This window comes from Ursus americanus, chromosome 14 (assembly GCF_024610735.1).
Source record: "Ursus americanus isolate L20-20 chromosome 14, mUrsAme1.1.p, whole genome shotgun sequence".
Taxonomy (NCBI): domain Eukaryota; kingdom Metazoa; phylum Chordata; class Mammalia; order Carnivora; family Ursidae; genus Ursus; species Ursus americanus.
Genome location: NC_142140.1, coordinates 45,234,471 through 45,259,603, shown reverse-complemented (window position 1 = coordinate 45,259,603; position 25,133 = coordinate 45,234,471). Strand labels below are relative to the sequence as shown.

The following is a 25,133-nucleotide window of genomic DNA, read 5'->3' as shown; positions in this document are numbered from 1 at the left end:
CCTGGCCTGCCGGCCTTTGGCCATCATATAAAAGAGAGCCCCCACACAAGTTCCAAGTCCTCAGCATCCTCAGGGGGACACCTGGGCCCTCTCCCGAGAGTGGGGCCCCAGGGCCAAGATCAAGAGAGATCAGTGGCACCAGTCACAGCCAGGAGAGGTGAGGTCTGCAGGAAGCCCCTTGCTTGGAGCTATCTGGAGAGATACCCGGCAGGAGCCAAGCAGAAGAGAGCCCACAGCCATCTGCCTCCTCTTGATCAAACACGGCCAAAGACTCCCACTCCCAACCCCACTTTGAGTCCTCAACCAGTAAGGAAGCACCAGATTGAGGGGGTGGCCTCAGCCAACGTGGGAAAGAGCTCGGGTTAGGGGGAAGCCAGAAGGGCCATGGGATCCTGACTACACACGCTGCCAGGGGCAATGCGACAGCTCTCCCCACCACAAGGGCTGAGCCTTGGGCTTTCTGGAGACCACCCTGGAGGCCCACACTGAGCCCAAGCCAAGGGGCCCCAAGGATGGGGTGAGGGTGGGTGGGATGGGAGGCGTGCCCCAGGCACACACCCTGTGAGGACCCAGGTCACTAAGCAGTAGGGAGACCCTCTTGCTTCAAGTGCGGGCCCCCGGCATCTGCTCCACTTGGCTGGTGAACAGAGAAGCCCTTGGTCCCCCTCCCCCCGCCGTCCTCTGACGGTGGGCGGGCGGCTGCGAGAGAAGAAAGCGTACTGACCGCTGGGCGGTTTAGGCCGTGGAGGAGCAGGTTTCTTCGGAGGCAGAGCGGGAGTGTCCTGTTTACTTTTAAAGGGGTCATCTGAGAATCCTGCCCCTCCAAAGGAGGAGGTGAAAGGACCAGAAGTTGGGGGCTGTAAAAGAGGACACGAAAGAGAGGCAAAAATAATCGTTAAAATGGAGGCAACGGATGTCCATTCAGCCAATGCTCAAGTACCGAGAGCCTCAGTGAGGCCCCCACCCTCTGAGTTCCGTGGCACAGCCCCCACGGGGACCCAGGTCTCTCACAAGACCCCTGCTTTCCTCCACCCTCAACAGCCAGGGTCCTCTGGCCTGTGAGGGGCAAGCCAGCAAACATAGAGCAGGCAAGAGCCGCCCTGTGCCTCAACAGGCTTATATCACGCACGGCATTCTACCCACGCAGGGATATCAAGTTTTTCCTGACCCCAGGGTCCCCTGGGCCTCCTGTTCATGCTTCAGAGATGGGCCCCACCTCACCCTCACGCTGGCTGCAGACCCCTCCGTGTGCCACACCTGGGCAGCTCCCAGCACTGGGTCAGAATGGCAGCAGACCACCTCCTCGCCCCGACGTGGCCCACGGGTGCTGCTGCCTACACTGTGACTCAGGTTAGAGCCCACCCCCACTCCTGTTGGCACAGCCTTGGCTGCCTCCGTCAGGCTCCTCCAGCCTGGATCTTCGACCCCTGCTCCCACCCAACCCCATCTCAAGTGCAAATCAAACCATGTCATCCCAGCAAGAGAGAGAGGCACAGGCAGGTGTGTGGGTAGAGAGGACAGGTTGGTCCGTAGCACTCAACAGCCCCAGTGCCCACAGCTAACCTCCGAAGCACTCCTCAAGGCACACGGGGCCTCCATCACAGCCCCCTGCTACCCAATTCTTCCACCTCATCTCTGTAGCTATCCCTCCCCACAATTCCCCAGTCCCTGGAGTCCCTTGCATGCACCCCAGTCTCCAGGGCCCCATGCACACAGGGTCTCCAGCTGGGGAGCTCAGTCTACCCCATCCATCCCAAGATCCTCTTTTCCTCAGAGACTGACCAGACCAGATCTCACTGCCGCCCCTAGAGCTCCGACGTCCCTTCCTGCCAACTGTGCCGCTTGACATCCTGGTGGGACTCCACAGGACCCAGGTCACCATGGGCAAGCACATGCCCCCCACCTGGCCGTGTCTGCTCTGAGTGGGCGCAGGTGATGGGGCAGCACATCTGCTGGCTGGGCCTGTGGTGGGCTGTGACTTGTCTCCGTGGGCGCCCCCCACCCTGCATGCCAGCACAGTGCTGGGCACGACAACCCCCCCACCCCCAGCAGACGGATGAGCCACAGACGGGCCAGCTCAGGTCTCCCCTCCTCTGGGATCCGGTCACAGGAACACAGATGTGGCAACCGCTGCCTCAGGTATAGCCACAGATACTAGTCTCAGGTGGGGAAGAGGTGGCCAGGCCACAGTGAGAGGGAGGGGGCCTGGAGAGGCTGCTGGGCATCCCACCAGGGACGCTGGTTCCCCTCTCCCAGCTCCCAGGACCTCTAGGCTAGGAGATGCTGGCTCTGTGCTCATCTTCTCATCTCCCCAGCAGAGGTACGGAGAGGAGACACAGCCTGCAGTTGTTCAGCCCCTCCGTGGTGGAATCAGGGTGGGAATCACTGTGTCGGCCTCCGGGGCCAGGGCTCCTGGGCCCTGCCCTCCACTGCTGGAGGTAAGTCTGGGGCCTTGTTCCAGGTATAGCTCTGTCCTCAGGCCCATGGAAGAGATGTGAATGGATACAGGCAAGAGGCAGAGCCCGCTGAGGGGTCAGTGCGCCAGAGAAAGCCCCGAGGAAGACAGGGGCCAAATAAGGAAGACTCATTTCCCTGCCAAGAACATGTTGGCCCCCCAGGAAGCTCTGAGCAAGAGGGGCAGATGGGGCTGGCGGGACTATGGTAGGGCAAGGAGGTGCCTCCCTCCACGGCTGCTGCTCCCCCCTTCTGGGCTCTGTGGACACTTGTCCTCTTAGGTACAAAATTCAGGGAGTCTCTGAAAATCCTGCAGCTTCAGTTTCTGGAACATCTGCCTGGCCAGGCTGCAGAGCACAGTGGTCAGGGTTAGGGTCTGGAGTCCCAGCCCTGCTAACTGCTCCCTGCCTCCGCTCCCTCATCTGTGTAATGACCAATACGACACACCGTAGCCCTAGGGCTGCCGCAAAAATATAATCAAGACATGTGTAAATTGCTCCAACAAGCACACCAACAACATGGCGCAAAGATGGCACGATTTTTATCACACCAAGGATGGGGACATGACCGGAATTCCTTCAGATGCTTGTAAAAATCTGCAGATGCCCCGCGAACTACCGATCTTTTTATTAACTGCTGCTTGCTGTTATCCACAGACTTTACCCCAGAAGGAGACAGCATGGGAGCAGAGGTGAAGTGTTGAGCCACAGCTTAGCTTTAAAATGGTGGCTGAGGGTCTGCGGTTTGGGGAAGAAGATCGGGGGCGGGGGAGTGGGCAAAGGAACCAAGAGGGCACGGGATTCTGCTTCTGCCTCTGCCATTCATGGACCAGAACACAGCTCACGCGATTCCCACACAACTAGAGATGAGCAGGCAGGAATTAAAACCAATTACTTAGTGGAGAGGAGGCGTGACCGGCCCGAAGCCCCCCCCCCATCTCGGGGGGTCCAGAAAGCACCCATTCTGGGGAAAGGGTGCACAGCGGCTCCTGGACACATCCCGCTGAGCGTCCACCTGTACCACACGCTGCAGCCTGGACCACGAGCCATTAGGACGGTCCCAGCATTGACTCTCCGCCCCCCTCTTGTGTTCAAACCCACTGAGCGGGTGGTCTCGCTCCAGTGTGACAGGGCTCCAACCACAAAGGCCACTCCCCCCGCGACCCTGAGCTGTAGCACTTCTAACACCGCCAAGCCCGCGTCATTTCCGAATCCCACTTTTCATGACTCCAGGTTTCCCAAGAGGCCTCCTCTGGGACCCGACTCGTTTTTCCTCAGGCTGCAGCTTCAGGGAAAGTGGCTATTTTTAGAAGGGTTTCAGTAAAGCCAGCAGGAGCTCTCTGGGCTGGCACAGCACGAAGTGTGCTCAGAAAGAAAAAAAAGAGAAAAGAAAAAAAAGGAGAGAAAAGCCACTATAAAAAGCAGCTCTAAGAGGAACATGCTTGGGGTCCACAGTTTAAAGAGCTGGTTTAAAGCAAGCCACTCTCAACTTTTAAGAAACAGCCCTAAATGGGAATGCATGGCTTTAAACACCACTGGAGAAACGACTGGAAAGGCCCTGACAACCAGCCAAGAACTGCAGGGATAGCTTTTTTCCATGGGGCAGGGGTGAAATAATTACGTTTGAGTCTTGTTTTTATTCTCAGATGCTCAGAATTTGTTCTTAAAGCAAGGTGATGGATTGACAGGGTCTAAAAAAATCTCTGCAGGTGTGGGGGACCTCCACTTTGAGTGCAAGCCTGAAGACGGTCCCAAAAGAGTCTGCCGGAACCAGCCCACTGGCTGCCAACTTCACTCCGCACCGTCAGGCAGAGGACGACACCGCGATTCAGGGTGGAGTGAAGAAAGGGCGCCAGTGTGCATCACCTCGCCACCCCACTCAGATGGGGAAAAGCTGGCGATGTAAAAAACACACACCAAAAAAACATAAAACCAAGAAGCCAAAAAAAAAAAAAAAAAGCCTTCTTGCCACTTTACTTTCATTTCCTTCAGCATTTTATTTATACACATGATGTTTTTCTTGAAAAACAGAAAGGGAACCAAAGGGAAAAACAGAGACCTACAAGGTGAGGGCTCGGTGTTCCGCTGGACAAGTGGCACGACATCAGGCGCTGACAGGAGCGTGGAAACCAAACAAAGGAGCACCTGAGACAAATTTTCCACAGCCCCGTCCAGCTCTGTCCCGCCCAGCGCCGCCAATAGGAAGGGGCCACCAGCTCTGAAGTCACAAGTGCATGTGTGTGCAGCCTGATCAAGGGACACACGGACCAGAGGGAAGCCGAATCAGAGGGAAAACTCGACGTTAGGTTAGAACGGGCAGAAAGGCAGGCAGGGCCAGGCTCTGAACTGCCTGGCTCCGCGGGGTCTCTGCAGCCCCAGGACACGGAGAGACTGCCTGGAAGGGAGAGGGGCGGCCATTCGCTGTCCGGAGCCCCTCCAGACTGGCCACCCTGCGCAGCCCTCCGCCAGCCCAGGCATCTCTACCAGAGTGCCTCGCAAAACAGGGGCCTTGCCAGTACCCTTGTCCTGGTCTCAGCCCTGGCCCCTGGTAGCTCTCCCCTGCTCTGCCGCTGGGGCCTCCCAAAGGGGGAGGGAGAGGGCAGAGGGCAGAGTACAATGCAGACCCCTTCATCTGGGGATTGCTGCCACCGTGTGGCACAAGCTCTCTGATTTCAGGAGTTGATTTCCTGCCTGCTAAGCAGGGACGGAAGCAGAGGACGCACAGCTCAGCTCCACTCGAGGAGGAGCCGGGGCACGTGTAATAGCCACCAAGTGACAGACAAACCTCCTGCCCTGGTGCCTTCTGGCCAATCCCAGACAGCGTTCCGACTGTCGGTGTCACAGCGTTTCCACAGGGAAGGGAGGCTCGTTCCCTCCAGGCACTGGAATGAGAGAGGCGGCTACACCAGTACCTCAGGGCTCCCTCCTGCGACAGCCGATGGGCACACGTTCTCTCTCTGGCCAGAAGCTGGATTTGCTACCTTGATAAAGTACACTCACATACTTCTTTGAAAACCTAAACAGAATCTCAAACGTTTCTTGAAAGCCGTGTGCCACAACACGCACCGGTTCATCACAAGTGCTCAGTGCCCAGACAAGTGCATGCCCGTCAGGCTGAGTGAACACAGAGTCAGCAGGCAGGACACCCCAAGGAGCTGGCATGGCGAGGGTGCCCAGCAGGGGCTGGCGGGGTGCAAGAAGCAAGTGACTCCTTGTCGAAGATGTTCGGCTCCCACATGCTCCAGAGACTCCCTCCCCAGCTCCCTCTCCACCATCTGGCTTCTGAACCTCCCCAATGGGAGGTGAGATCAGGGATGGAGACTGTTTTCTGCCTGTGGCCACCCCCACCCCATGCTGATGGTACATGGGACTGGAGCAGGTGGATACTGAAGATCGGTGGGGTGGTAAAGCAGCAGGACTCTGGCCGCAGGCTGTGCTCCATGAGGCCCTCACCTGCCTGAGGGGTGGCCGAGAAGCAGCGGAGCACGAGCAGTCCTAGGGACGGGGACCGGAGGCCAACATAGGGAACACCTACTGCTGCTTTCCTTATCAAAGAAACATATTCATACTCAAAAGCAAAGGACACTAAAGATTATAACAAACACCAGCAGATCCTCAGATCACTGCCTTTCCCACTCATCATGGCCGACGTCTTTGACTTCTTAGCAGTTTCTTCTGGGATTTACCTCCATAATCATGGGCTTCTACTCTTATTTCTTAACCTGTCCATTTTGGATATGATCTACTAATTGTCTTCTTGCTACGTTAAAGATTTAGCTTTCTAGCCACACCTTCCCCAGCCCCTCCACACAATAGGGCCCCAACACCATATGGGGTTATATTCACTTAACTGCGGCCACACAGACACTGCCCAGCCTGACAACTGTGGCAATGTCATCTGTCTGGAACAGCTCCCTTTTCACCCGTATATCTGTTCACAGAATGTAGCCCTCGCTTTCCAAACCCTTCTCGGCTTGTCTTGGGCAGCTCCCACTTACATAACCGGTCCACTCTTTCCGGATGCCTCCCACCTGCCAGCCTGGGGCCCACAGTTCCAGCCTCAGCTGCCTGCACACCAGGCCTGCCCCCATGACCCTCCCGAGCCCTCTGTGCCTAACACCTTCTCTGAGTCTGTGCAGCCACAGCTTCATTGCCTGAGATCTGGCGGCTAACAGACACCAGTAGGACCAGGGGAGCGACACTTATGCCTTGTAGAGGGACACACGGCCCTGGCGGTTTCACTCAGAGGAAGGGAAATGGAACCGATCACAACCACAGGCATTTTCTAGACCCTCCCTGCCAGCTCACGACCTCATGTGAGGATATGTTTCAGCGTCTGACAGGTGCCGGGAAATACATACGTGGTGCTAACAATTATGCCTGGCCGCTCACGACACGACCACGACAAGAGGCACAAAGACACTGGCAGAGGCACGCGTGCTCCATGGGAGGGGCTTTACCTTGGACATCTGGCTGAAGTCGGCAAAGCCCTCAGCACTACTGAAGGACCCACTTCCGAAGGGGTCTACAGTTCCAAAGGGACCTGCAAGTAGCACCAACAGTGGCAGAGTTAATTACAGGGCATCCATGGAACGCGCCTCCAGGGGCAGGGGGAGGTGCTGCCTCTCAGTAGTCAACGGCCCCCAGCGCGGGACATCCGAGGAGGTAGCATTTGCTTGCCAGGGTTGCACATCTGGATGCAGTCCTTCAACACGGCCTCCTTGCCCCCAACCCGCTCTGGCTCGTGGTTGGTGCAGCTCAGCCCAGGCATCTCTCGCCATGACGGCCGCCTCAGGCAGAGCCACAGGGACTGTGCTCCATATCTGTACTTCTAGCCAGCACTGTTCACAGTCAGCAAAGGAGTGATAAGTGCAGAAGCACAGCCGACTGCCCTCCTGGGTCAGGGAGGGAGGTGAAGTTCCGCAGGGACCCGCCATCCACACCATGTATGTGGGGAGGTTGTCTGCGGGTGCAGAGTTTTGCAGAACTTTCTCCTTTGGTGGGGCAACTTGCCTGCATAACCCACACACCCACCTATGAACCCAAACTCTATCACCAACAAGCACAAGCTGCGAGGCAAGGCAGCAGGATCAAGTGGGGCCTGTTCCCAAAAGCAAGGGGGAATCCAAACGCTCCCCTCTCCCTTAATGCACAAGCCAGGACCCACAGTCAAACTTCGACTCTTTTAGGAAAAAGATCCGAAGGTACAAATCAAGGATTTGTAAGGAGAAATGAGTAAAGAGTAACCAGGAACACTGGTGTTATTACGGACTTCATTCCTACTGCCAACCTTCCTTTCCGGAAAGATGAGCAGCCGGGGGAGCTGACTTTGGCTGAAGGGCCTCAGGCGAGGATGTGAGTGTCACTGACTAAGGACATAAACTCTGAGGACACACAGCTTCAGAAATGAATGCGTGAACTGGGTGGGCTCCTTCCACTGGCTGGGGGAGAGTCGGAAGGAAAATAAGTCATCAGTCTCACCTGATCCTTTTGAGGAGACACTGGAGGATGAAAAAGGATCACTGGATTCAAAAGGGTCGAGCTGAGTGAAAGGAGAGAGGGAAGAGTAAAAAGCAGTTCATTCGTTCCCCCAGCCATTCGTCCCACCGCAGACTTTCCTGCTACCTGCGTACACTGAGCAGGGGCTGGCCGTGAGGAGAAAACGATTCAAACTAAGCCCTGGTGGCGTAAAACCCCAACAGACCAACCCCTCCCGCACAGCACACCTATAAACTCGGGGCAAAATGCAAAACAAATAAGTAAACATAAGCAACCACCTGAAGGTTCAGGAAGGGAGCCAGAGCAGAAAGACTGGACGAGAACTCCAAGTTGGCAGGAGCCAACAGCACAAGGTTGCGTCTTCTTTTTTTTTTTTTTTTAAAGATTTTATTTATTTATTTAACAGAGATAGAGACAGCCAGCGAGAGAGGGAACACAAGCAGGGGGAGTGGGAGAGGAAGAAGCAGGCTCATAGCGGAGGAGCCCGATGTGGGGCTCGATCCCATAACACCGGGATCACGCCCTGAGCTGAAGGCAGATGCTTAACGACTACACCACCCAGGTGCCCCATATGAGGTTGCGTCTTCTGTCTAGACAGCTATCATCTGAGGGCTTTGTGAGGCTAGACCCCAACAGAAAACTCACTGTCTTTCTGGCCTAAAGACCAGAGGATGGTGGTCTGGGACAACCACAGTCATGGGAAAGGGTCAGGGCCCCAGAAAAGAGAGGCAGAGAACTTTCATGTCCGAAATTTCATGATAAGCTCTGCCCAAGACGAGGGCTGACCCCAGCACCGTGTGCGGGAGGGCAGACTGAATGCAGCCTACAGCTAAGGTCGTTAAGTGCACAGCTACGGGCAGGAGAAAGTGAGTTTGCAGTGGAGACTCACCAAGTCAACTGCCTGCTGAAACAAAAGCATCTGGGCTCTCTGGAGGCACAACCGAGCACTCACAATACACAGGATATGTTCTGAAATCATTCAACAGAACAAGAACCGAAAAACCCAAGGCCAATCAAAGGAAAAGACAATTGATAGAACCATTTCCAAGAGGAGCCAGATGTTCTGGAATTCTTTGATGAGGATGACTTAAAGCAGGAATAACTGTGTCCAATGAAGTAAAGGAAAATACACTTAAGAGGAATGGATAAGAGATCTTAGCAGAAAAATAGAACCTATACAAAGACACAAATGGAAATTCGAAAACTGAGAAAAGCACAATACATAAAATAAAAACTTCACTAGGTCAGCTAAACTACAGATGATCGAGAAAAAAGTAAATGAAGCTGAAGACAGATCAGCAGAAGTACCCAATCTACAGAAAAAAAGAGAAAAAAAAATGAAGAGAAAACGGAGTCTCAGGGACTCAGAGAGCCATTAGCAAAACCTCTAATATAAAAGTAGTTGTAATCCTACAAAGAAAGGAGAGAATATGGTAGAAAAAGAAAATGTCTACGAAAGTAATCGCCAAAAACCTGCCAAGTTTGGTAAAACACCTGATTTACAGATTTAAGAACCTCAGCAGGGGCACCTGGGTGGCACAGCGGTTAAGCGTCTGCCTTCAGCTCAGGGCGTGATCCCGGCGTTCTGGGATGGAGCCCCACATCGGGCTCTTCCGCTATGAGCCTGCTTCTTCCTCTCCCACTCCCCCTGCTTGTGTTCCCTCTCTCGCTGGCTATCTCTCTCTCTCTGTCAAATAAATAAATAAAATCTTAAAAACAAAACAAAAAAAAGAACCTCAGCAAACCCCAAACAGCTTAAATCCAAAGAAAACCATATACACACGTGCTTCACAGTCAAACTACTGAAAAGCAGAAATAAAGACCTAAGCAGCTAGGGAAAAACAGCACAGCACCTATGGGGGAACGACTGCCCAAGAGACTCACAGCTTCTCCTCAAAGACACAGAGGCCAGAAGGCAGGGGAATAACATCCTAAAAGTGCTGGAAGGAAAAAAAAATAATACTAGATTGGGCACAAATACCCTTCAAGAGTGACAATAAAGGGATGCCTGGGTGGCTCAGTCAGTTAAGTGTCTGCCTTCGGCTCAGGTGATGACCCCAGGGTCCTGGGATTGAGTCCTGCATCGGGCTCCCTGCTCAGTGGGGAGCCTGCTTCTCCCTCTGCCTGTGCCTGTTGCTCCCGCTGCTTGTGCGTGTGCATTCTCTCGCTCTCACTCTCTCTCTCTAACAAATAAATAAATAAAATCTTTAAAGAGGAAAAAAAAAAAAAGAATGGCAACAAAGTAGACCGGTACTGTGAGAAATGCCGAAGAAAGTTCTTCAGGCTTAAGGAAAGGGATCATTAGGGAAAATCAGATCTTAGAGAAAGGAATCAAGAGCATTAGAAATGGCAAATCTATGGATAAAGATAAATAGACCGCCTTTTCCTTTTTAAAACTTCTTTTAGACACATGCAATGGATTAAAGCAAAACTTGTAAGACAGTCTTACGGAGTTTATGGCATATTTAGATATATTATATTCATACAACAGCTAGAACATAAGAGGAGACATTGCTGGCGGGGGAGGAGGTGAACAAATGGACCTATATGGTTGCAACTTCTCTACATTTTACATGAAGTGATATAATATTGACTCCAAGTAGCCTATGAAAAGTTAAGAGTGTATATGGTTAATCCCTCCAAAAAATAATAGAAATAGGTATAGTTAAAAGAAGCCAACAGATACTAGAAAATGGAATTCTAGAAAACATTCAAATAATCTAAAAGAAGGCAGAGAGGGAACAGAGAAACAAAACACAGTGGATAAAAAGCAAGAAAATAACAAAACAGTAGACTCAAATCTAACCATAACAATAACTGCATTAAATGTTAATGGACTAGACACTCTATTTTGAAGGCAGAGATTTCCAGGCTGGAGAGAAAAGCAGTCCCAACTATATGCTCGCTATAGAAAACCCTTTGTGTATGAAAACCTGGGTAGACTGAAAGTAAATGGATGAAAAAAGATACAGCAGGCGAAGAGCAAGCATAAGAAGGATGAAGGAAGGCTATTTCAATATGTGATAAAACAGATCTCAAGACAGAGATATCGCCACAAGAAAAAAGGAAGCTTTTATTATGATAAAAAGGTCACTGCATCAGGGTGCAACAAGAAGAATAAATACGTAGGCACCGGACAGAGCTTCAAAACACATGAAGCAAAACTTGACAGAATTAACAGGGACATAGACAATTCCACAATCACAGACTTTAACATTGCTCTCTCAGCAATGGGTACAGTGGTAGAGCTACAAAACAAGCAAACAGAAACAGTAAGGATACAAACGATCCAAACAATACTATCAACCACACTGACATAATTGGCATTTATAGAACATGACACCCAACAACTGCAGATCAACATTCTTCTCAATTGTACATGTCGGATGGACAACACAAACCAAAACATGGCTATCAAGAAATTTAAAAGGACTGCAAACACACAAAATATGTTCTCTAATAACAGATTTAATTAAAAATCAGTATTACAAGATACGTAAAGGAAGGAAAGAACAAATACCTGGAAATAAAACAGTACTTTAAATAATCCATGCTTCAACAGAGAAATCACAAGGGAAAGTAGAAAATACCTCGAACTAAAGGAAAATGAAGATACAACATATGAAAACGTGTGGAATGCAGCTAAGTGGTGCTTAGGGTGAAATGTGTCATTTTAAAATATTATATTAGAAAAGATGGTCTAAAGTCAGTGACCTAAGGTTGAATCTTAAGATGTTAGAAATGGAAGAGCAAGTACTAACCCAAAATAAACAGGAGGAAGGAAATAATAAAAAGCAGAAATCAGTGAAATAGAAGCAAACAGTAGAGGAAATTAATACAGTCAAAAGCTGGTTCACAGGGGCGCCTGGGTGGCACAGCGGTTAAGCGTCTGCCTTCGGCTCAGGGCGTGATCCCGGCGTTATGGGATCGGGCCCCACATCAGGCTCCTCTGCTATGAGCCTGCTTCCTCTCCCACTCCCCCTGCTTGTGTTCCCTCTCTCACTGGCTGTCTCTATCTCTGTCGAATAAATAAATAAAATCTTTAAAAAAAAAAAAAAAAAAGCTGGTTCACAGACAAGCTCAACAAAATTGATCAACAGAGAGCAAGAACACAGATCACACACACAGATCAGTAGCAGAAACAAAAGGGGGCTCCCGAGACAGGTCTATCAACAGAATGTTACAAATTAATCTTTGCCTTCAAGAAGCTCTGGGTCTAGGGCGACAAACAGGCCCGTGGAGAAGAGGAAAACCAGGGAATGTGTGGGGCAGAGAGAGAGATGCAGCCTAGAACATGAAGAGAGGCTACACACCACCCTCACTAGACACGAGAATTCTCTGTTCAATCACAGAGTCACTTTTTTGCTTTTTTTTTTTTTTTTTTAAAGATTTTATTTATTTATTTGACAGAAATAGAGACAGCCAGCAAGAGAGGGAACACAAGCAGGGGGAGTGGGAGAGGAAGAAGCAGGCTCATAGCGGAGGAGCCTGATGTGGGGCTCGATCCCACAACGCCGGGATCACGCCCTGAGCCGAAGGCAGACGCTTAACCGCTGTGCCACCCAGGCGCCCCACTTTTTTGCTTTTTAAATCCCAACAGACACCAATTTAATGCAGTGCATTGGGCCTAACACCATGCAAGACATAGGTTTGCTGATGCTGGGGATGGAGAGGGGCATGTGAATGCCTCACACACTTTCAGTGCTGCCAGGAAGATGGCAGGGCAGCCGTGTGGAGCATGTGATGCTCTGTTTTGTTTCAGTTTTGTTGGGCGACGGGGCAGCAGTGGGGGCAGGTGATAGAACAGAGAAGCCACCCAGTGGGCCTGAGCTGAAGTGACAGGCGCACAGAAAGGAACAGAAAAAAGAGAGCTATTCGGGACCCAAGCCATCCTGACATGGGCTCACTGGTCCACTGCTTGTGACAGCCTGAGTCATGGGACAAGCCTCACAGGGATGAGCACCGGGCACACACAGTTAGCACATACACCTCCTTGGTGTCACTCACCTTTGAGGGTAAGGAAGGGTTTTTCGTGAACGGGTCTGAGGTAAACGGGTCATTCTTTGTCTGTTTCTTAAAGAAGTCGTCAGGCGCAGAGCCACGGAATGGGTCACTTTCTTTGAAAGGATCCCCTCCGAATGGATCTAGAGGGTGTTTTGGAAAATGAAGAAAAACATGGCCCATGAATAAACAACATTCTGCTTCATGAAAGAACCCAAATATAAAAGAACACATAGCTGACTGATGCCACTTATATGAAATTCTACAAAAGGGAAAAACCGTAATGACAGAAAGCAGGTCAGTGATTGCCGGGGACTAGGGGTGGGGGGTAGGAGGCACAAGGGAACCTTCTAGGACGATGGAGATGTTCTCTACCTCACACGACTGCACACATGTACCAAGTCTTATCTAATTATACACTTAAAATTGGTGAATTTTGCTGTGTATTTGTATTACACCTCCCAACAAAGCTGATTTTAATAATCAAAATATGGATAAATCCAGAGACAGAAAGCAGAGTGGTGGTTGCCAGGGGCTGGGGGAGGGGGAAAGGGGCGTGACTGCTCATGAGGATGAGGCTTCCGTTTAGGGGACGGCAATGTTCTAGAACTACACGGAGGTGGTGGTTGTACATTATGAATGTACCAAAAGCCACTGAATTGTCACTTGAAAATGGTGAATTCTGTGTTATACGAACTTCACCTCAATAAAAAAACAAACAGAAATAAAGAAGTCGATAAATAAACAGGCAGCACGATTGCAACACCACACCCATGGTGCATTCATTCCCCTGGAATGCGGGGTGCAGCCATGGTGAATGGACGCGGGGCAAAGCCGCTGTCACCAGGAGGGAACAAGAACTAGGCTTTCACGCAGTGCAGATGGTGGTCCTTCCCAGTACTCGCTGCCGCCACCACCTCTGGTCTGTGTAGACCGAAGCCCCATTGCAGGCAGGCGCTACACGGGGGCCCCCTGATGCTACCACAGGTGACACAAGTGAGCACGTGGGAACGAGTTGCCATGGGCATGTTTGAAAAATCGCCTAGCCACTGGGAGCTCCTTTTCTAGTTTTGCTTCTCTTCACACTGTGAGGTTGGCAAGAAGGGGAACCCGACCGTGAAGGGGAGGGCAAGTCACTGCCAGGCTTCCTCAGAAACTAAGCTCCCCTGCTGCCCTGTCCTAGGAGGCATGGCAGACAGGCTGCTTTTCTATTTCCCTCAATTTGAACTAGGAATGGAGACAGTCTGAGGATGAGTCCACGAAGAAACAAGAAGTTTTTTCAACAAAGGCTTTTTACCTGCTGCAGCTGTCTGTTGTTCTGCGAAGGGGTCATTCTGGAATGGGTCACCTAGGTTAGAGGAGAGAGGAATGTTTAGCTCTATGGCAGAAAGGACTCTGGCATATCCAAGTGGGAGCAGCCTCTGGCCGAGGCGGCTTTTCTTAGTTGGGGTGTTCAAGATGAAATGAGGTATTGTTGGCCGGAGGCGGGAAAAATGTGGAGTGAACCAGAATTCACTCCTCTTTCTCCGCCACGCTTTATGCCTGTATCTCATCTCCGTCTCACCTCCCGCAGCTGCGACAACACAGGATCCCGGCGCTGCCCCAGTCCTCAACCCACAGGCAGCCCTGGAGCGACGAGGAGCTCCACACCTGCGAGCTTCAGGAGCTTCGACCCCACATCTGACACTGGAAAGGCACCCCCACTGCCCTCTCCCCGCCCCAGCACTTTGCGCAGGAACGTACAGATAGGCTTTCGGGCTTCCTGCTCTGAAAAAAACCGAGAAACCGGGGAAAACTTGTTTCTAGAAGTCTTCTTACTCTCGACACGTGTGCAGCTCTGGGTAAATGCGTCACATGAAGACCTTAGACCTACGTGGGGAACCTGTCCTTCACTGGGTAGTTTCATAATCGTGACTGCATCCCACCAGAAGAGCGAGGGAGAATTTACCACCCCTGGGAGGCTGGGAACCGAGATGCGCAGAGGTTAAGGGCAGAGCCAGCTGCCCTTGAATGTGGGTACCTCGCTGGGAGCTGGGAGCTCAGCTCTTCCCACCACACGCCAACGCGTCCTTCACTGGGTAGTTTCATAATCGTGACTGCATCCCACCAGAAGAGCGAGGGAGAATTTACCACCCCTGGGAGGCTGGGAACCGAGATGCGCAGAGGTTAAGGGCAGAGCCAGCTGCCCTTGAATGTGGGTACCTCGCTGGGAGCTGGGAGCTCAGCTCTTCCCACCACACGCCAACGCCTCAGCTCCGGAGTGAGCCGGCTGAGGTGAAACACTCAGGTGGCCCAGGAGGCTCCAGAACTCCCTTCCCCCTCCATTCCGGAAGGTGCTATCTTGCACCCACTCGAATCATCGGACAGTTGTAAATGGCACAAAGTAAACAGCCCTCTAGTGACGAAGTGGGCACCGAGCGAGATACCTTTGAAGGGATCAGCGCCTTTAAATGGGTCGGATTTGAAGGGGTCTTCGGCCTGGAAAGGATCCGGATGCAATTCTTGGGCATTGTTGCTAAATAACAAGGCTTTATTTTTGAAAGGATCGTCCTGTAATTGTGTGAAGAGACAGGACAGGAATTTTATTATTTCAAATTTAAAGCAAAGTAAAGAACTCCCTACCCAACTTGTGTATTTCTCCTTCAAGCAGTGGGACCCTACAGAGAACAACTGAAAAATCACTGAAGAAATGTGGATGCCGGTTCACAGTGACATGTCGACACTAGTTTATTCACGGTGACAAATGTTCATTCACAGGGACAAGGTGTTAACAATAGGGGAAGCTGGGTGCGGGGCATGTGGGAACCTTCTGTGCTATCTTTAAGTTTTCCTGTAAGTCCATCACTCTTGCAATATAAAAGTGTATTTAAAAATTGAGTGGAAGCAACCCAAATGTCTGCCGATGGACGAAGAGATATACCAGATGAAGTATGTAAAAATATAAGGGAATATTATTGACCCTTGAGGACATTATGCTGAGTGAAGCAAGCCAGTCACGAAAAGACAAATGCTGTGTGACAGTGTCACTTTATATGAGGTCCCTAGAGGAGTCAGATTCACAGAGACAGAAAGCAGAGCAGTGGGTGCCAGGGGCTGCGGGAGCGGGACGGGGAGTGAGTGTCTAGTGGGTATGAAAATGTTCTGGAGTTTAGTTGCACAGTGTGAATATACTGAGGCATGGTTCAGATGATCAATTCTGTGTTATGTGTATTTTCTCACAATTAGAAATTTTTCTTAAAAAAAAATCACTAAGTCAGAAAACAGTGGTATTTTTGGAAATGTCAAAAAGAAAACCTAACAAGCCACTCAACAACGACAGCATGGGCCTCGTTCAAAAGTGTGGCCTCCCTCAATCATCTTTTTCTCATAAAACGTCTACCTATGTGGGCATTTTTTAAAAATGCTGTTTCCACACCAATAAACATGCTGGCTATTTACATCTTGGGAGGAAATGAGTTGCTTATGCAGTTAGAACTACTAGAGCATACACACTTTGCACTTTGCATGTTTTTTAAAAAGTGCTTATTTCTAGAAACAAACAAGCATGTTTAAACCAGAAGAAAAAAAAAAAAAGATTTGCTTTTGAAGAGGACATTTTTATAGTGGAAAATGGTCCAAATGTTGGGGGGGGGTGTAATCTACACAGGAACAATGCACTTCGTTTAGAAACAGTGAGTATATTTTGGTTAATAAAGACACACCCTCAGTGAAAACATGAAGGTTTCACTGTGATATGAAAAAGCACAACATCCTCACTGAATCTGGCAGACATGTCAGCACCCGTGGGGCTGGCAAACATCCATTATTCCAAAGCCAAATAATTCAAGAGCTGGGGCTTTCGTAAAAATACAGACAATGGTTACAAGGGCAATGACGTCAAAGGTGCCAAAGGGAGATTCCTGACGAGGCTCCTAGCACTCTGGGCTGGTTGACTTGGGGAAGCAGGATGGCTCTCAGAGGCACTGGGCCAATGGGAAGCCCCAGGCTTCAGAAGGACGACCAACACCCCTACCCTCTGATGAATCCAGAATGATTTTTCTTACCTGGGAAAGATTATCTGCAGCCTCCAACCACAGGGCTTCCCAAGGTGGGGAAACCAAGCAGGGTTCTTAGGCAAGTAAGTACAGATGTCCGCAAGCACCGCGTCTGGCGGAAGTGTGCGGTTCATTAAGGACAGCATGGTGCTAACACCTGCTCCATGCGTGCACCCAGCAAGCGTCTGATGGGGCGCTCAGGCACAGAGAAATAGGACGGAGAAGTCCCAATCTGAAGAAGCTGGGAGGCCAAGATGGAGAATCAACCTCTCACACTGTACCGGGGGAAGGGCTGTATCTGTTCCAGAAGAACGGAGAGAGATGATGACCTGGATATAGGTGTGCATTAAGAATGACAGCTTGGTCTCAGGTTGGAAGCTTCTATTTAGTTTTTAATAGCACTGATTTACAAGGTGGTGGATACTGTTTGTTTTTCTAATGTTTTAGATCATCACTTGGAAGCCTGCCAAATAAAAGGGGCAATGGCAGAAAGGAGACTGTGATTCTAGGGGCTCTGCCTGTGAGCTCCCTGAACTGAAAGTCAGGTCTGCAGTCTCTTTCTCAAGAGCAACTATTTGCCTTAGGCAGCAATCGCTCTCTCCCCTTCAAAGGAGAAGGCTGACAAGACCCCAGGAGGGTTCGGGTTCCGACTCCATTTCACAGGTTCAGAGCAGAGAATGACCCTTCCCTTGCCGCAGAAATGCCGTAAACTCCACCATCCACTGACCACTTTGCAATGAGAACTGAGCCATCTGCCACCTGGGAGACGCAAGTGCAGTAGACAAGCACCGGGGCGAAAGATCCCTCAGCAGAGGTAAAAGACCTCGAACACGGAGTTCAGTAACTAGTCTTAAGTTCTGCACTTGGTAAGAAATAGATGTGACAACTCTGAAAGGAGTTTCTGTGACTTTCCTTCCCTTTAGATGGGGGCTGGGCAGTGGTGTGCTGGTGAACCAGCTCTCTAGGGGGGCGGGGGAGCCCTGATTGGTAGCTTCTGCCAGTTCCCATGGTGTAAATACTCCCACCGTGGCTGAATCCAAGTTACCAAAAGTTGAACAATCAGGTTACAAAATTCCTACTTAATAATCAGCTCTGGAAAGTCAAGAAAATATGGCTCCAGCACGCCAGTGGGACTGGATGCGACAGACGACCCAATGATGAGTTCTTGATGAGGCTTAAGTCTGGGATGATTTATTACTTTCTCTCTACTAGACAGGTTGGTTGGGTGCTGTCTTCAAGGGCAAGAGGCCAGTATTCTCATCACCGGATGAGAGATAAGAAATAAATTTGGCTTTAAGAAACATCAGTCTCTTGGACAAAGTAACACAGTATGAGCTTAACACTAAAGTTAGTAACTTTGGTAGAACTGTCCGGCCTTAGAAAGTTCTAGATGCACCTCTCTGGTTACACTATTCTCAGGGGACTAAACCCCTCACTTTTGCCCACCTCAAAGAGTACTAAGAGCTCTCTGAAGCAGTCTCGAAATATTCAAGAGTAAACAAAAAGCCCTCTTCAAAGTGTTTATTAAGAAAAGGAAACAAACCGAAAAATGCTTTAAAAACTGTATTTGTACAACAAGATAAATATAGTTTTTCTTTCAGACACTGGTTGCAAGTTTCTATGTAACATATCTGACGTCGACATTCCAGGATGAGTTGACTATCATGTAAACTTTGCCTCACTTACAAGATAAATGAAAATAAGGAAAGATTAAAAATCTGTGGGGGAGAGGAGGGAAATCACTGGCCACTTGCAAACTGCCACCTTGCTGCCAACTTTTTACCCAAGGAAACCCATCTTATTCGAACCTGCAAAAGGGTTTGAGAGTGAGCTGTCCTGTGAACTAAGATGAAACGGGACAAGCCCAAAGCTGTGCAAGGGGACCAACGCCAGATGGGAAAAGTGAAAGCAGGGTCACGAAGCTGAAGGCACACACTGAGATAGGACACAGCCAGAGAGCCAAGCAGGCAATTCTGCCTCACACGGTTAACGAAGAATGGTTGTTCGTAGTCCACATTCGGACAATCGAGCTGACGATGGGCCCCAGGGCGGATATGGAATTCACCGGTCTACAGTTCCATGACAAAAAGGAATCTGTGAACAGCAGAGGGAAGCAGCAAAGGCCAGAGACAGGAGACAGATGAGAGCACCAACAGTGTCTTCTAAGAGACTCAGGGAAGGAGGTATAAGCTTTCCCATAAATTCCTGGGAATGAGTACTCAGCTACTGAGGAAAGAAATACGTCAAGAAATGAACATGAATAGCTAGGTCTCTAGTTGAGAGAAAGAGAGAGAAGCTGTATTATTACAGGAAGGAAAAGGAATCTGTGAAGCCAACAGGGCCAGGGGCAGAAGGAGGGCTCAGAGCAGGAGCCCTGGACAAGGGGGCAGCAGTGCAGGGTGAGCAGCGAAAGGCTTTGGAAGCACAGCACGACCAAACCATCAAGACCAACCGCGTCCCACTGGCTCCCTCAGGAGCACATAGATGCTCTCATCAGCCAGACTAAAGTGGAAACGCTGGGGCTCAGGGCCGGAACAGCAGACTCTGGTAGGAACAAGGGGACGTGACAATCTAGGGAAAAAGTAACACTGGCTGGTTGTGAGCAGCCCCAGAGTCCACAGAAACCTAAGAGGCCAACAGCCCCTTGGGCCTTGATCGGGACCCCTAGGGTCATAAAGTGCCGAGGTTTTCGGCATTACCAAAATTGCAAGAGAGAGGCCAGTTCATAGGTCGAACAGCAGTGCCTCGAAGGGCTGTCACTTTTTTGGATCGATTTTCAAGGTGCTCCTTGATTTTCAAGGTGCTCCATTCGATTTTCAAGGTGCTCCTTGTGGGAACACAGACACACATAGACATAGACACACACACATACACACACATTCCCCTGGTCCCCCCAACTAGTAGAATATAGGGTTTCACAATGTGTGAGAGCTTGATTCAATTTTGGTTAAGTTTGGGAAGCCCTCCAAATGTGGGTGGTTGGCCCACCGGAGATGAAGGTCTTTAAATACTGTTTACAAAGAATTCAGGCCTATCCTTCGCTTTGTCCCGGAAGCAAGGCTGGCGCACAGCCACGTGCACTGGGCTGCAGGGCCTGTGGGGACACACAGAGCAGCAGCGCACACAAGAAACGCCCTGCATTTGGACAGAATCAAGGCTGGCAAGCGCCCGATCCAGCAGGCAGGGCACTCTCTGATCTCAACGTGGGACCTAAGCCCAGGACTGGAATATGTTTATTCGACCTTTACCATGGCTCCAAAACCGCCCCTCTCTGTCAGGGAGACCCCCTCGCTCAGGTCGGCTAGGTTGGTCAGGCTGGCGCCGTGGGCCCCATCGAGCGCCTCGTCGTACTGCTCCAGGGTCCTGTGGGCTTCCTGGTGGCTCTCGTGCAGCTGGGAAAGCTTGCTTCTTGCCTACACAACAAAAATGGCTGATATCACGCAGGGTTTAGGGGAAAAGCGTCAGGCGAGACATTTTTTTCTCCTAATGCCCAACCCTGAGTGATTCAATGGGAAACTGAATTACTCGCCTACAGAGTTTACAAGAAGTGAGACCACTTGTAAACCAGAATGAGGTCCTTCCCACAGCCGCATGAGGCCTCTCTGTATCCCCAGCCCCTAAGGGAGGCCTATGTTCAAACAGACGTTTGTCAATTCTGGAACAAACTGAAATTGGTAAAATCCAGATTCACAATCTGTTCCAAGCGATAGTCGACATTTTCCTTTATGGGGTTTTTATCACCCCGTTTGCATGAATAAGCAGCAGTGAACATCACTGTTATTACTAACACACACTCATGTCTCGGTTCTATTTACCTTGAACAGACTCTTAGTGCTTGGAGGAAAAAGGTCTTAAGATAATACTATACCTATTCCTTAAGAATGAAACACAATAGAAGGTATTAAACCCCCGGCACACGTTTGTGATCAACTTTTGTCTGTAATCTGACAAAAAGAGGGAGAGATGGAGCCAGTCAAGAAAGGAAGCATGACCAGCCATTTTGACATTGCCAAGAGTGAGCGTCACCCCACGCCGTAGATGGGACACCTAGGGGCCGTTGCATACAGGGGAGCATGAAAGGAGCCCTCCCTCTGCTGGCGAGCCCCCACTACAGGCCTCAGAGCCTTCACATCGGTGCAGAAGGATGGGGTGCCCAGACAGTCTGAAGAACTGGAAAAGGACCTCACATGGGGTGATGCTCGTCACAGGGTGGGGCCTCCTGCATGTGCCAGTCCTCAAACTGCACGGGGATAGAGAGGTGCCAGAACCGGTCTCAGACTCCGTCCCTCTTTCTTGTCCAAGAACCATGCTGGTGAGGGCGTTACTGTACCCAAGACTGTCTCCAAAGGAGCTATTCAAGTCCTCACACAGACCCTGCCCATTCTCCCAAAATGGCACACGCTCGGGGGGGGAAGTGGAAGGACGGCGAGGCAAAGGGAACTACCACCGGGCCATGATGCTGGAACACGTGCTGGAGGATTCTGGGTGCTTATCCTCCAGGCCAGGACGACAGCCTCTAAGAAGAGAACCTAACGTAAATGAGGTGGGTGACAGCAAAGGAAACAAGCGGCCTCAGGGCAGGTGCAGACCAACACAGGCTGGTCAGGCACAGCGATGTGACCGGTCACTGCAGCTACTCTCCGTGCCAGAAGACCTGGTCACGGCCAGCAGAAACATACCTGGTTGATTTCATCTTGCGTCGATTTCAGGGACTTGATAATGGTTTCCAGTTGAACTTTCCCAGCCTGAATGCTCTGCTCCAGCTGGGTTTCTTCCTGCTGCAATCGGTTCAGCTCCGATTTGGCCCGGTTCAGGTCATCTTCCTGGGACTTGAGGTCAGATTCCTGAGACTGGATTTGGGTCTTCAATGAGGAAATCTGAAATGAAACGAAATATGATTGAAGGAAAAATTTTTTTTTTAAAGATTTTATTTATTTGAGAGAGACAGAGTGCGCGAGTGCAGGGAGGAGCAGAGGGAAAGGGACAAGCAGACTCCACACTGCATGCAGAGCCTGATGTGGGGCTTGATGTCACAGCCCCGAGACCACAACCTGAGCCGAAACCAAGAGTTGGACACTCAACCGACTGAGCCACCCAGGCGCCCTGAGGGAGAATTCTTAATTCACATTGTTGGAATGAGCTAACTCAGTGAGGCAGACACCAGCCTGATGCCCGGACGCCTGGCTTCCTTCCAAGGCCCTCTCTCCACTCGCAAGACAGAAAGAAGCAAGAAGGCAGACATACGCACACCCATGTAACCGACAGAAAGTCAATTTGGGATAAGGAAGAATGAGACCTGGGATAAGCACAGGCAATCTGTCCCCGAGGGGCTAAACATCCCCATACGAGGCCTCGGAGGGAGACATAAGGGCTTTGCAATCTCCTGAGGCTGCAGCCCCCTGGTTTGTAATGAGCAGTGAAGACAGCAGAGTGAGGACAGGGGTGTGCTGGCCTGCCTGGGCTGTGAGGCACAGGCCAGGGTGAGGCGTCCACACACACAGGTTAGCAGAGACCAAAGCTGTTCACCATATGGCTTCGTAGGCGAGACTGAGGTCAGGCCACAAATGCTTGGTCACTTTCTCGTGTGGTATGTCCGGCAACTCTATTAAAGCAGGAGGATGTCTCAGCCTTGTGTTTCAAGGGCTTCATGAGCTCAAAGAAGCCCGCAGGAAGCCCCCCTGCACTGCTGGGTGTGAGACTCACCATCTGAGTCTCGTCCTGGCACTTCTGCCTGACGTCGCTCAGCATGTCTCGGAGCTTGGCCTTCTGCTGATCCATTTCATCAAGGCGGTCCTGGGCATCCTGTTTCTGAGCTTCTAGCTCTTGCAAGCTGCTTGTTTCCCGGTCTAAATCATTTTGTAATTCCTAGGTAAGAGTCACATCAATCTCCTTCAGACGGATGAGAATGGGGCACATCCAGGTAACATGGTCTCAGCCTGGGCTGGAGTCCCCACGATGTCCTACAAAACCGCCCCATGCCCCCAGTCTGTACTCGGCAGGCACCCTGTGCACACCTGCTGTAAATGTGTGCATCTCGGCCTGGCAGCTGCGGCTTGAATTCTCACTAAGTTCCTTGGAAAATACTTACTGTCGGCCTAAGGAGAGGCCGGGGGCCAGGAGAGTGGCTGGGTCCCACCAAGAAGAGCTGTCCAGTGACACGTGGTCAGCGGTGGGGGGAGGAGAGGCATCACCCAAACACAAATAAACTAGGAGGAATGGAACCAACAGAATGCATGGGTGCTGTTGGGTAGGACTGGGGACATGGGGAGACTGGACTGATGCTGCACGGATGGAGGGGACCCCCCACAGAAGCACCACTTAGGAGGGACCCAAAGGACAAGCCGGCAGCAGCCAGGTGAAGAGCCAGGAGGGAACGAGTCCAGCGGGGGGGGGGGGGGGGGGGGGCAGCAGGGGGCCCAAGGTGGGGAAGGGGGTTACTGGGCTCCAACTTGAGCCAAAGGAAGCAGGGCCAGGCCAAAGAGACTGTACTTGCTTCTGGGGCAGGACATTCAAGTACAGGCTTGGGACACAACGATTCTCCACTACTAACGCTTCTCTAAACTGGCAGTATCCATCAAGATGACCCAGCAGGTACCCTCACATCCGACTACGACCCCTCTAGGAAAAGCATCTTGGAGGTGTACGACATGTGTGACCACATGCAGCACGTGACAGCAAAACCTGCAAACAATGTAAATTTCCACCAGGCCGGCCTGGCTAACAACTGCGGTACAGTTTTACCCTAAGGGAAGCTGCACCTCATACTCTGAGTTACAACGTGAAGCAAACAAGGCACGTGGCGGAGCACACGTGTACTTCGCATTCTGGCATTCGTGCAAACAGGAAGGAGAGAATATGCACAAATTGCTCTCCTTACACATGCACATGACCTTCCTGGAAGGCCTCATGGGAGCTAATGGGCTGCATCTCTGAGAGGGCAAAGGGGAAGGCAGGAAGCTTCACGCCTTTTGATTTTCAACCAGGCAAATGTCTTATCAAATGCCTCGTAACTAAAGCTAAAATCACGGGTGGGTGGGGCGAGGAGAAAGAAGCCTGGGGGGCAGACAAAAGGAGCAGGGAGGGAACCCCAGCCTAGGTGAGATGGTGGCCACGGGAAACAAAGTAAGAGAAAGATTTGAGGGGACCTTGAGGGTGCAGGAAGACAGGGATGGTGAGGCCGATCCCCAGGGCTGGCCTGGGCTGTGGGCTGCTGGTGCCATTTTAGGAAAAAACCCAAAGCAGGCATGGTGTCTCCTCTCTGCTTTGAGGACAAAAATGTCATGGCTCTCTCCTCCCTAGACAGCTCCCCAGTCTCCCTGCCCCTGACCTTTAATTCAGTAAGCAGATCCTCAGTCTGACAAGTTTGGGGAAGAGAAGAGACTGGTGGTTGGGAGTCCAGGACACGGGTCTGCCACATCTGAGGGAAGAACAGTGACGGAGGAGGAGGAGACGAAGCAGGGAGGGGGGTCAGGCCCAGTGTGGTAGCCTGGGACACCAGGTGGCCAACAGCCTGGGACATCAAGGAATCTGAGCCTCATTCTATAATGAAAAAGGAGGACTCGAAGAGGGGACAAATACCCATCAGCTCATGGTTAGGATGGGAGCTGGGTCAGAACGGGGGAGGTGTCTAAGCAAAGAGAACACAGAAATAACCCAGACAACCTACAAACTCAATTCAAACCCCACTGGAATCCCCAGCTGGCTTCTGTGCAGAAACTAACAAGCTGATGCCAAAATCCATTACGGAAATGGAAGGGACTCCGAATAGCCAAAACAATCTTGAAAAAGAAGAAAAAAAGTTGTAGGACTCGTACTTTTCAATTTCAAAATTTACAACAGACATACCTCAGAAATATCGTGGGTTTTGTTCCAGATCAGTACAACAAGCAAATATCGCACTAAAGTGAGTCAAATGAATTTTTTAGTTTCCCAGTGCATATAAAAGTATGTTTATACTATACTGCAATCTATTAGGTACACAATAGCATTATGTCTAAAAATAAACGTACACACCTTAAATAAAATAATACCTTATTGCTAAAAATTGCTAACCATCATCTGAGCTTTCAGTGAGTCATAATCTTTGATCACAGATCACCAGAACATATATAACAATAATGAAACAGTTCGAAAGATTGCAAAAAAT

The 25,133-nt window shown here is 50.6% G+C and overlaps 1 protein-coding gene across 10 annotated transcripts in view; it reads right to left on the bottom strand.

Annotated features, from left to right (window-relative positions):
- The window catches only part of EPS15L1 (epidermal growth factor receptor pathway substrate 15 like 1), a 94,562-nt gene that overhangs the window by 19,278 nt on the left and 50,151 nt on the right, over nucleotides 1-25,133 (bottom strand). For 5 of the 10 annotated variants that reach the window (XM_045778838.2, XM_045778840.2, XM_045778843.2 and 2 more), the window contains exons 14-22: nucleotides 22,691-22,852; nucleotides 21,667-21,864; nucleotides 20,230-20,400; nucleotides 15,380-15,503; nucleotides 14,251-14,301; nucleotides 12,960-13,096; nucleotides 7,935-7,995; nucleotides 6,914-6,996; nucleotides 725-857 (exon numbers count right to left, since the gene is read on the bottom strand). In XM_045778838.2, the coding sequence (XP_045634794.2) occupies nucleotides 725-857; nucleotides 6,914-6,996; nucleotides 7,935-7,995; nucleotides 12,960-13,096; nucleotides 14,251-14,301; nucleotides 15,380-15,503; nucleotides 20,230-20,400; nucleotides 21,667-21,864; nucleotides 22,691-22,852 (1,120 nt within the window). The remainder of the gene's footprint in view (nucleotides 1-724; nucleotides 858-6,913; nucleotides 6,997-7,934; nucleotides 7,996-12,959; nucleotides 13,097-14,250; nucleotides 14,302-15,379; nucleotides 15,504-20,229; nucleotides 20,401-21,666; nucleotides 21,865-22,690; nucleotides 22,853-25,133) is intronic. The other 5 variants (XM_045778839.2, XM_045778841.2, XM_045778845.2 and 2 more) reach the window with 3 other exon arrangements.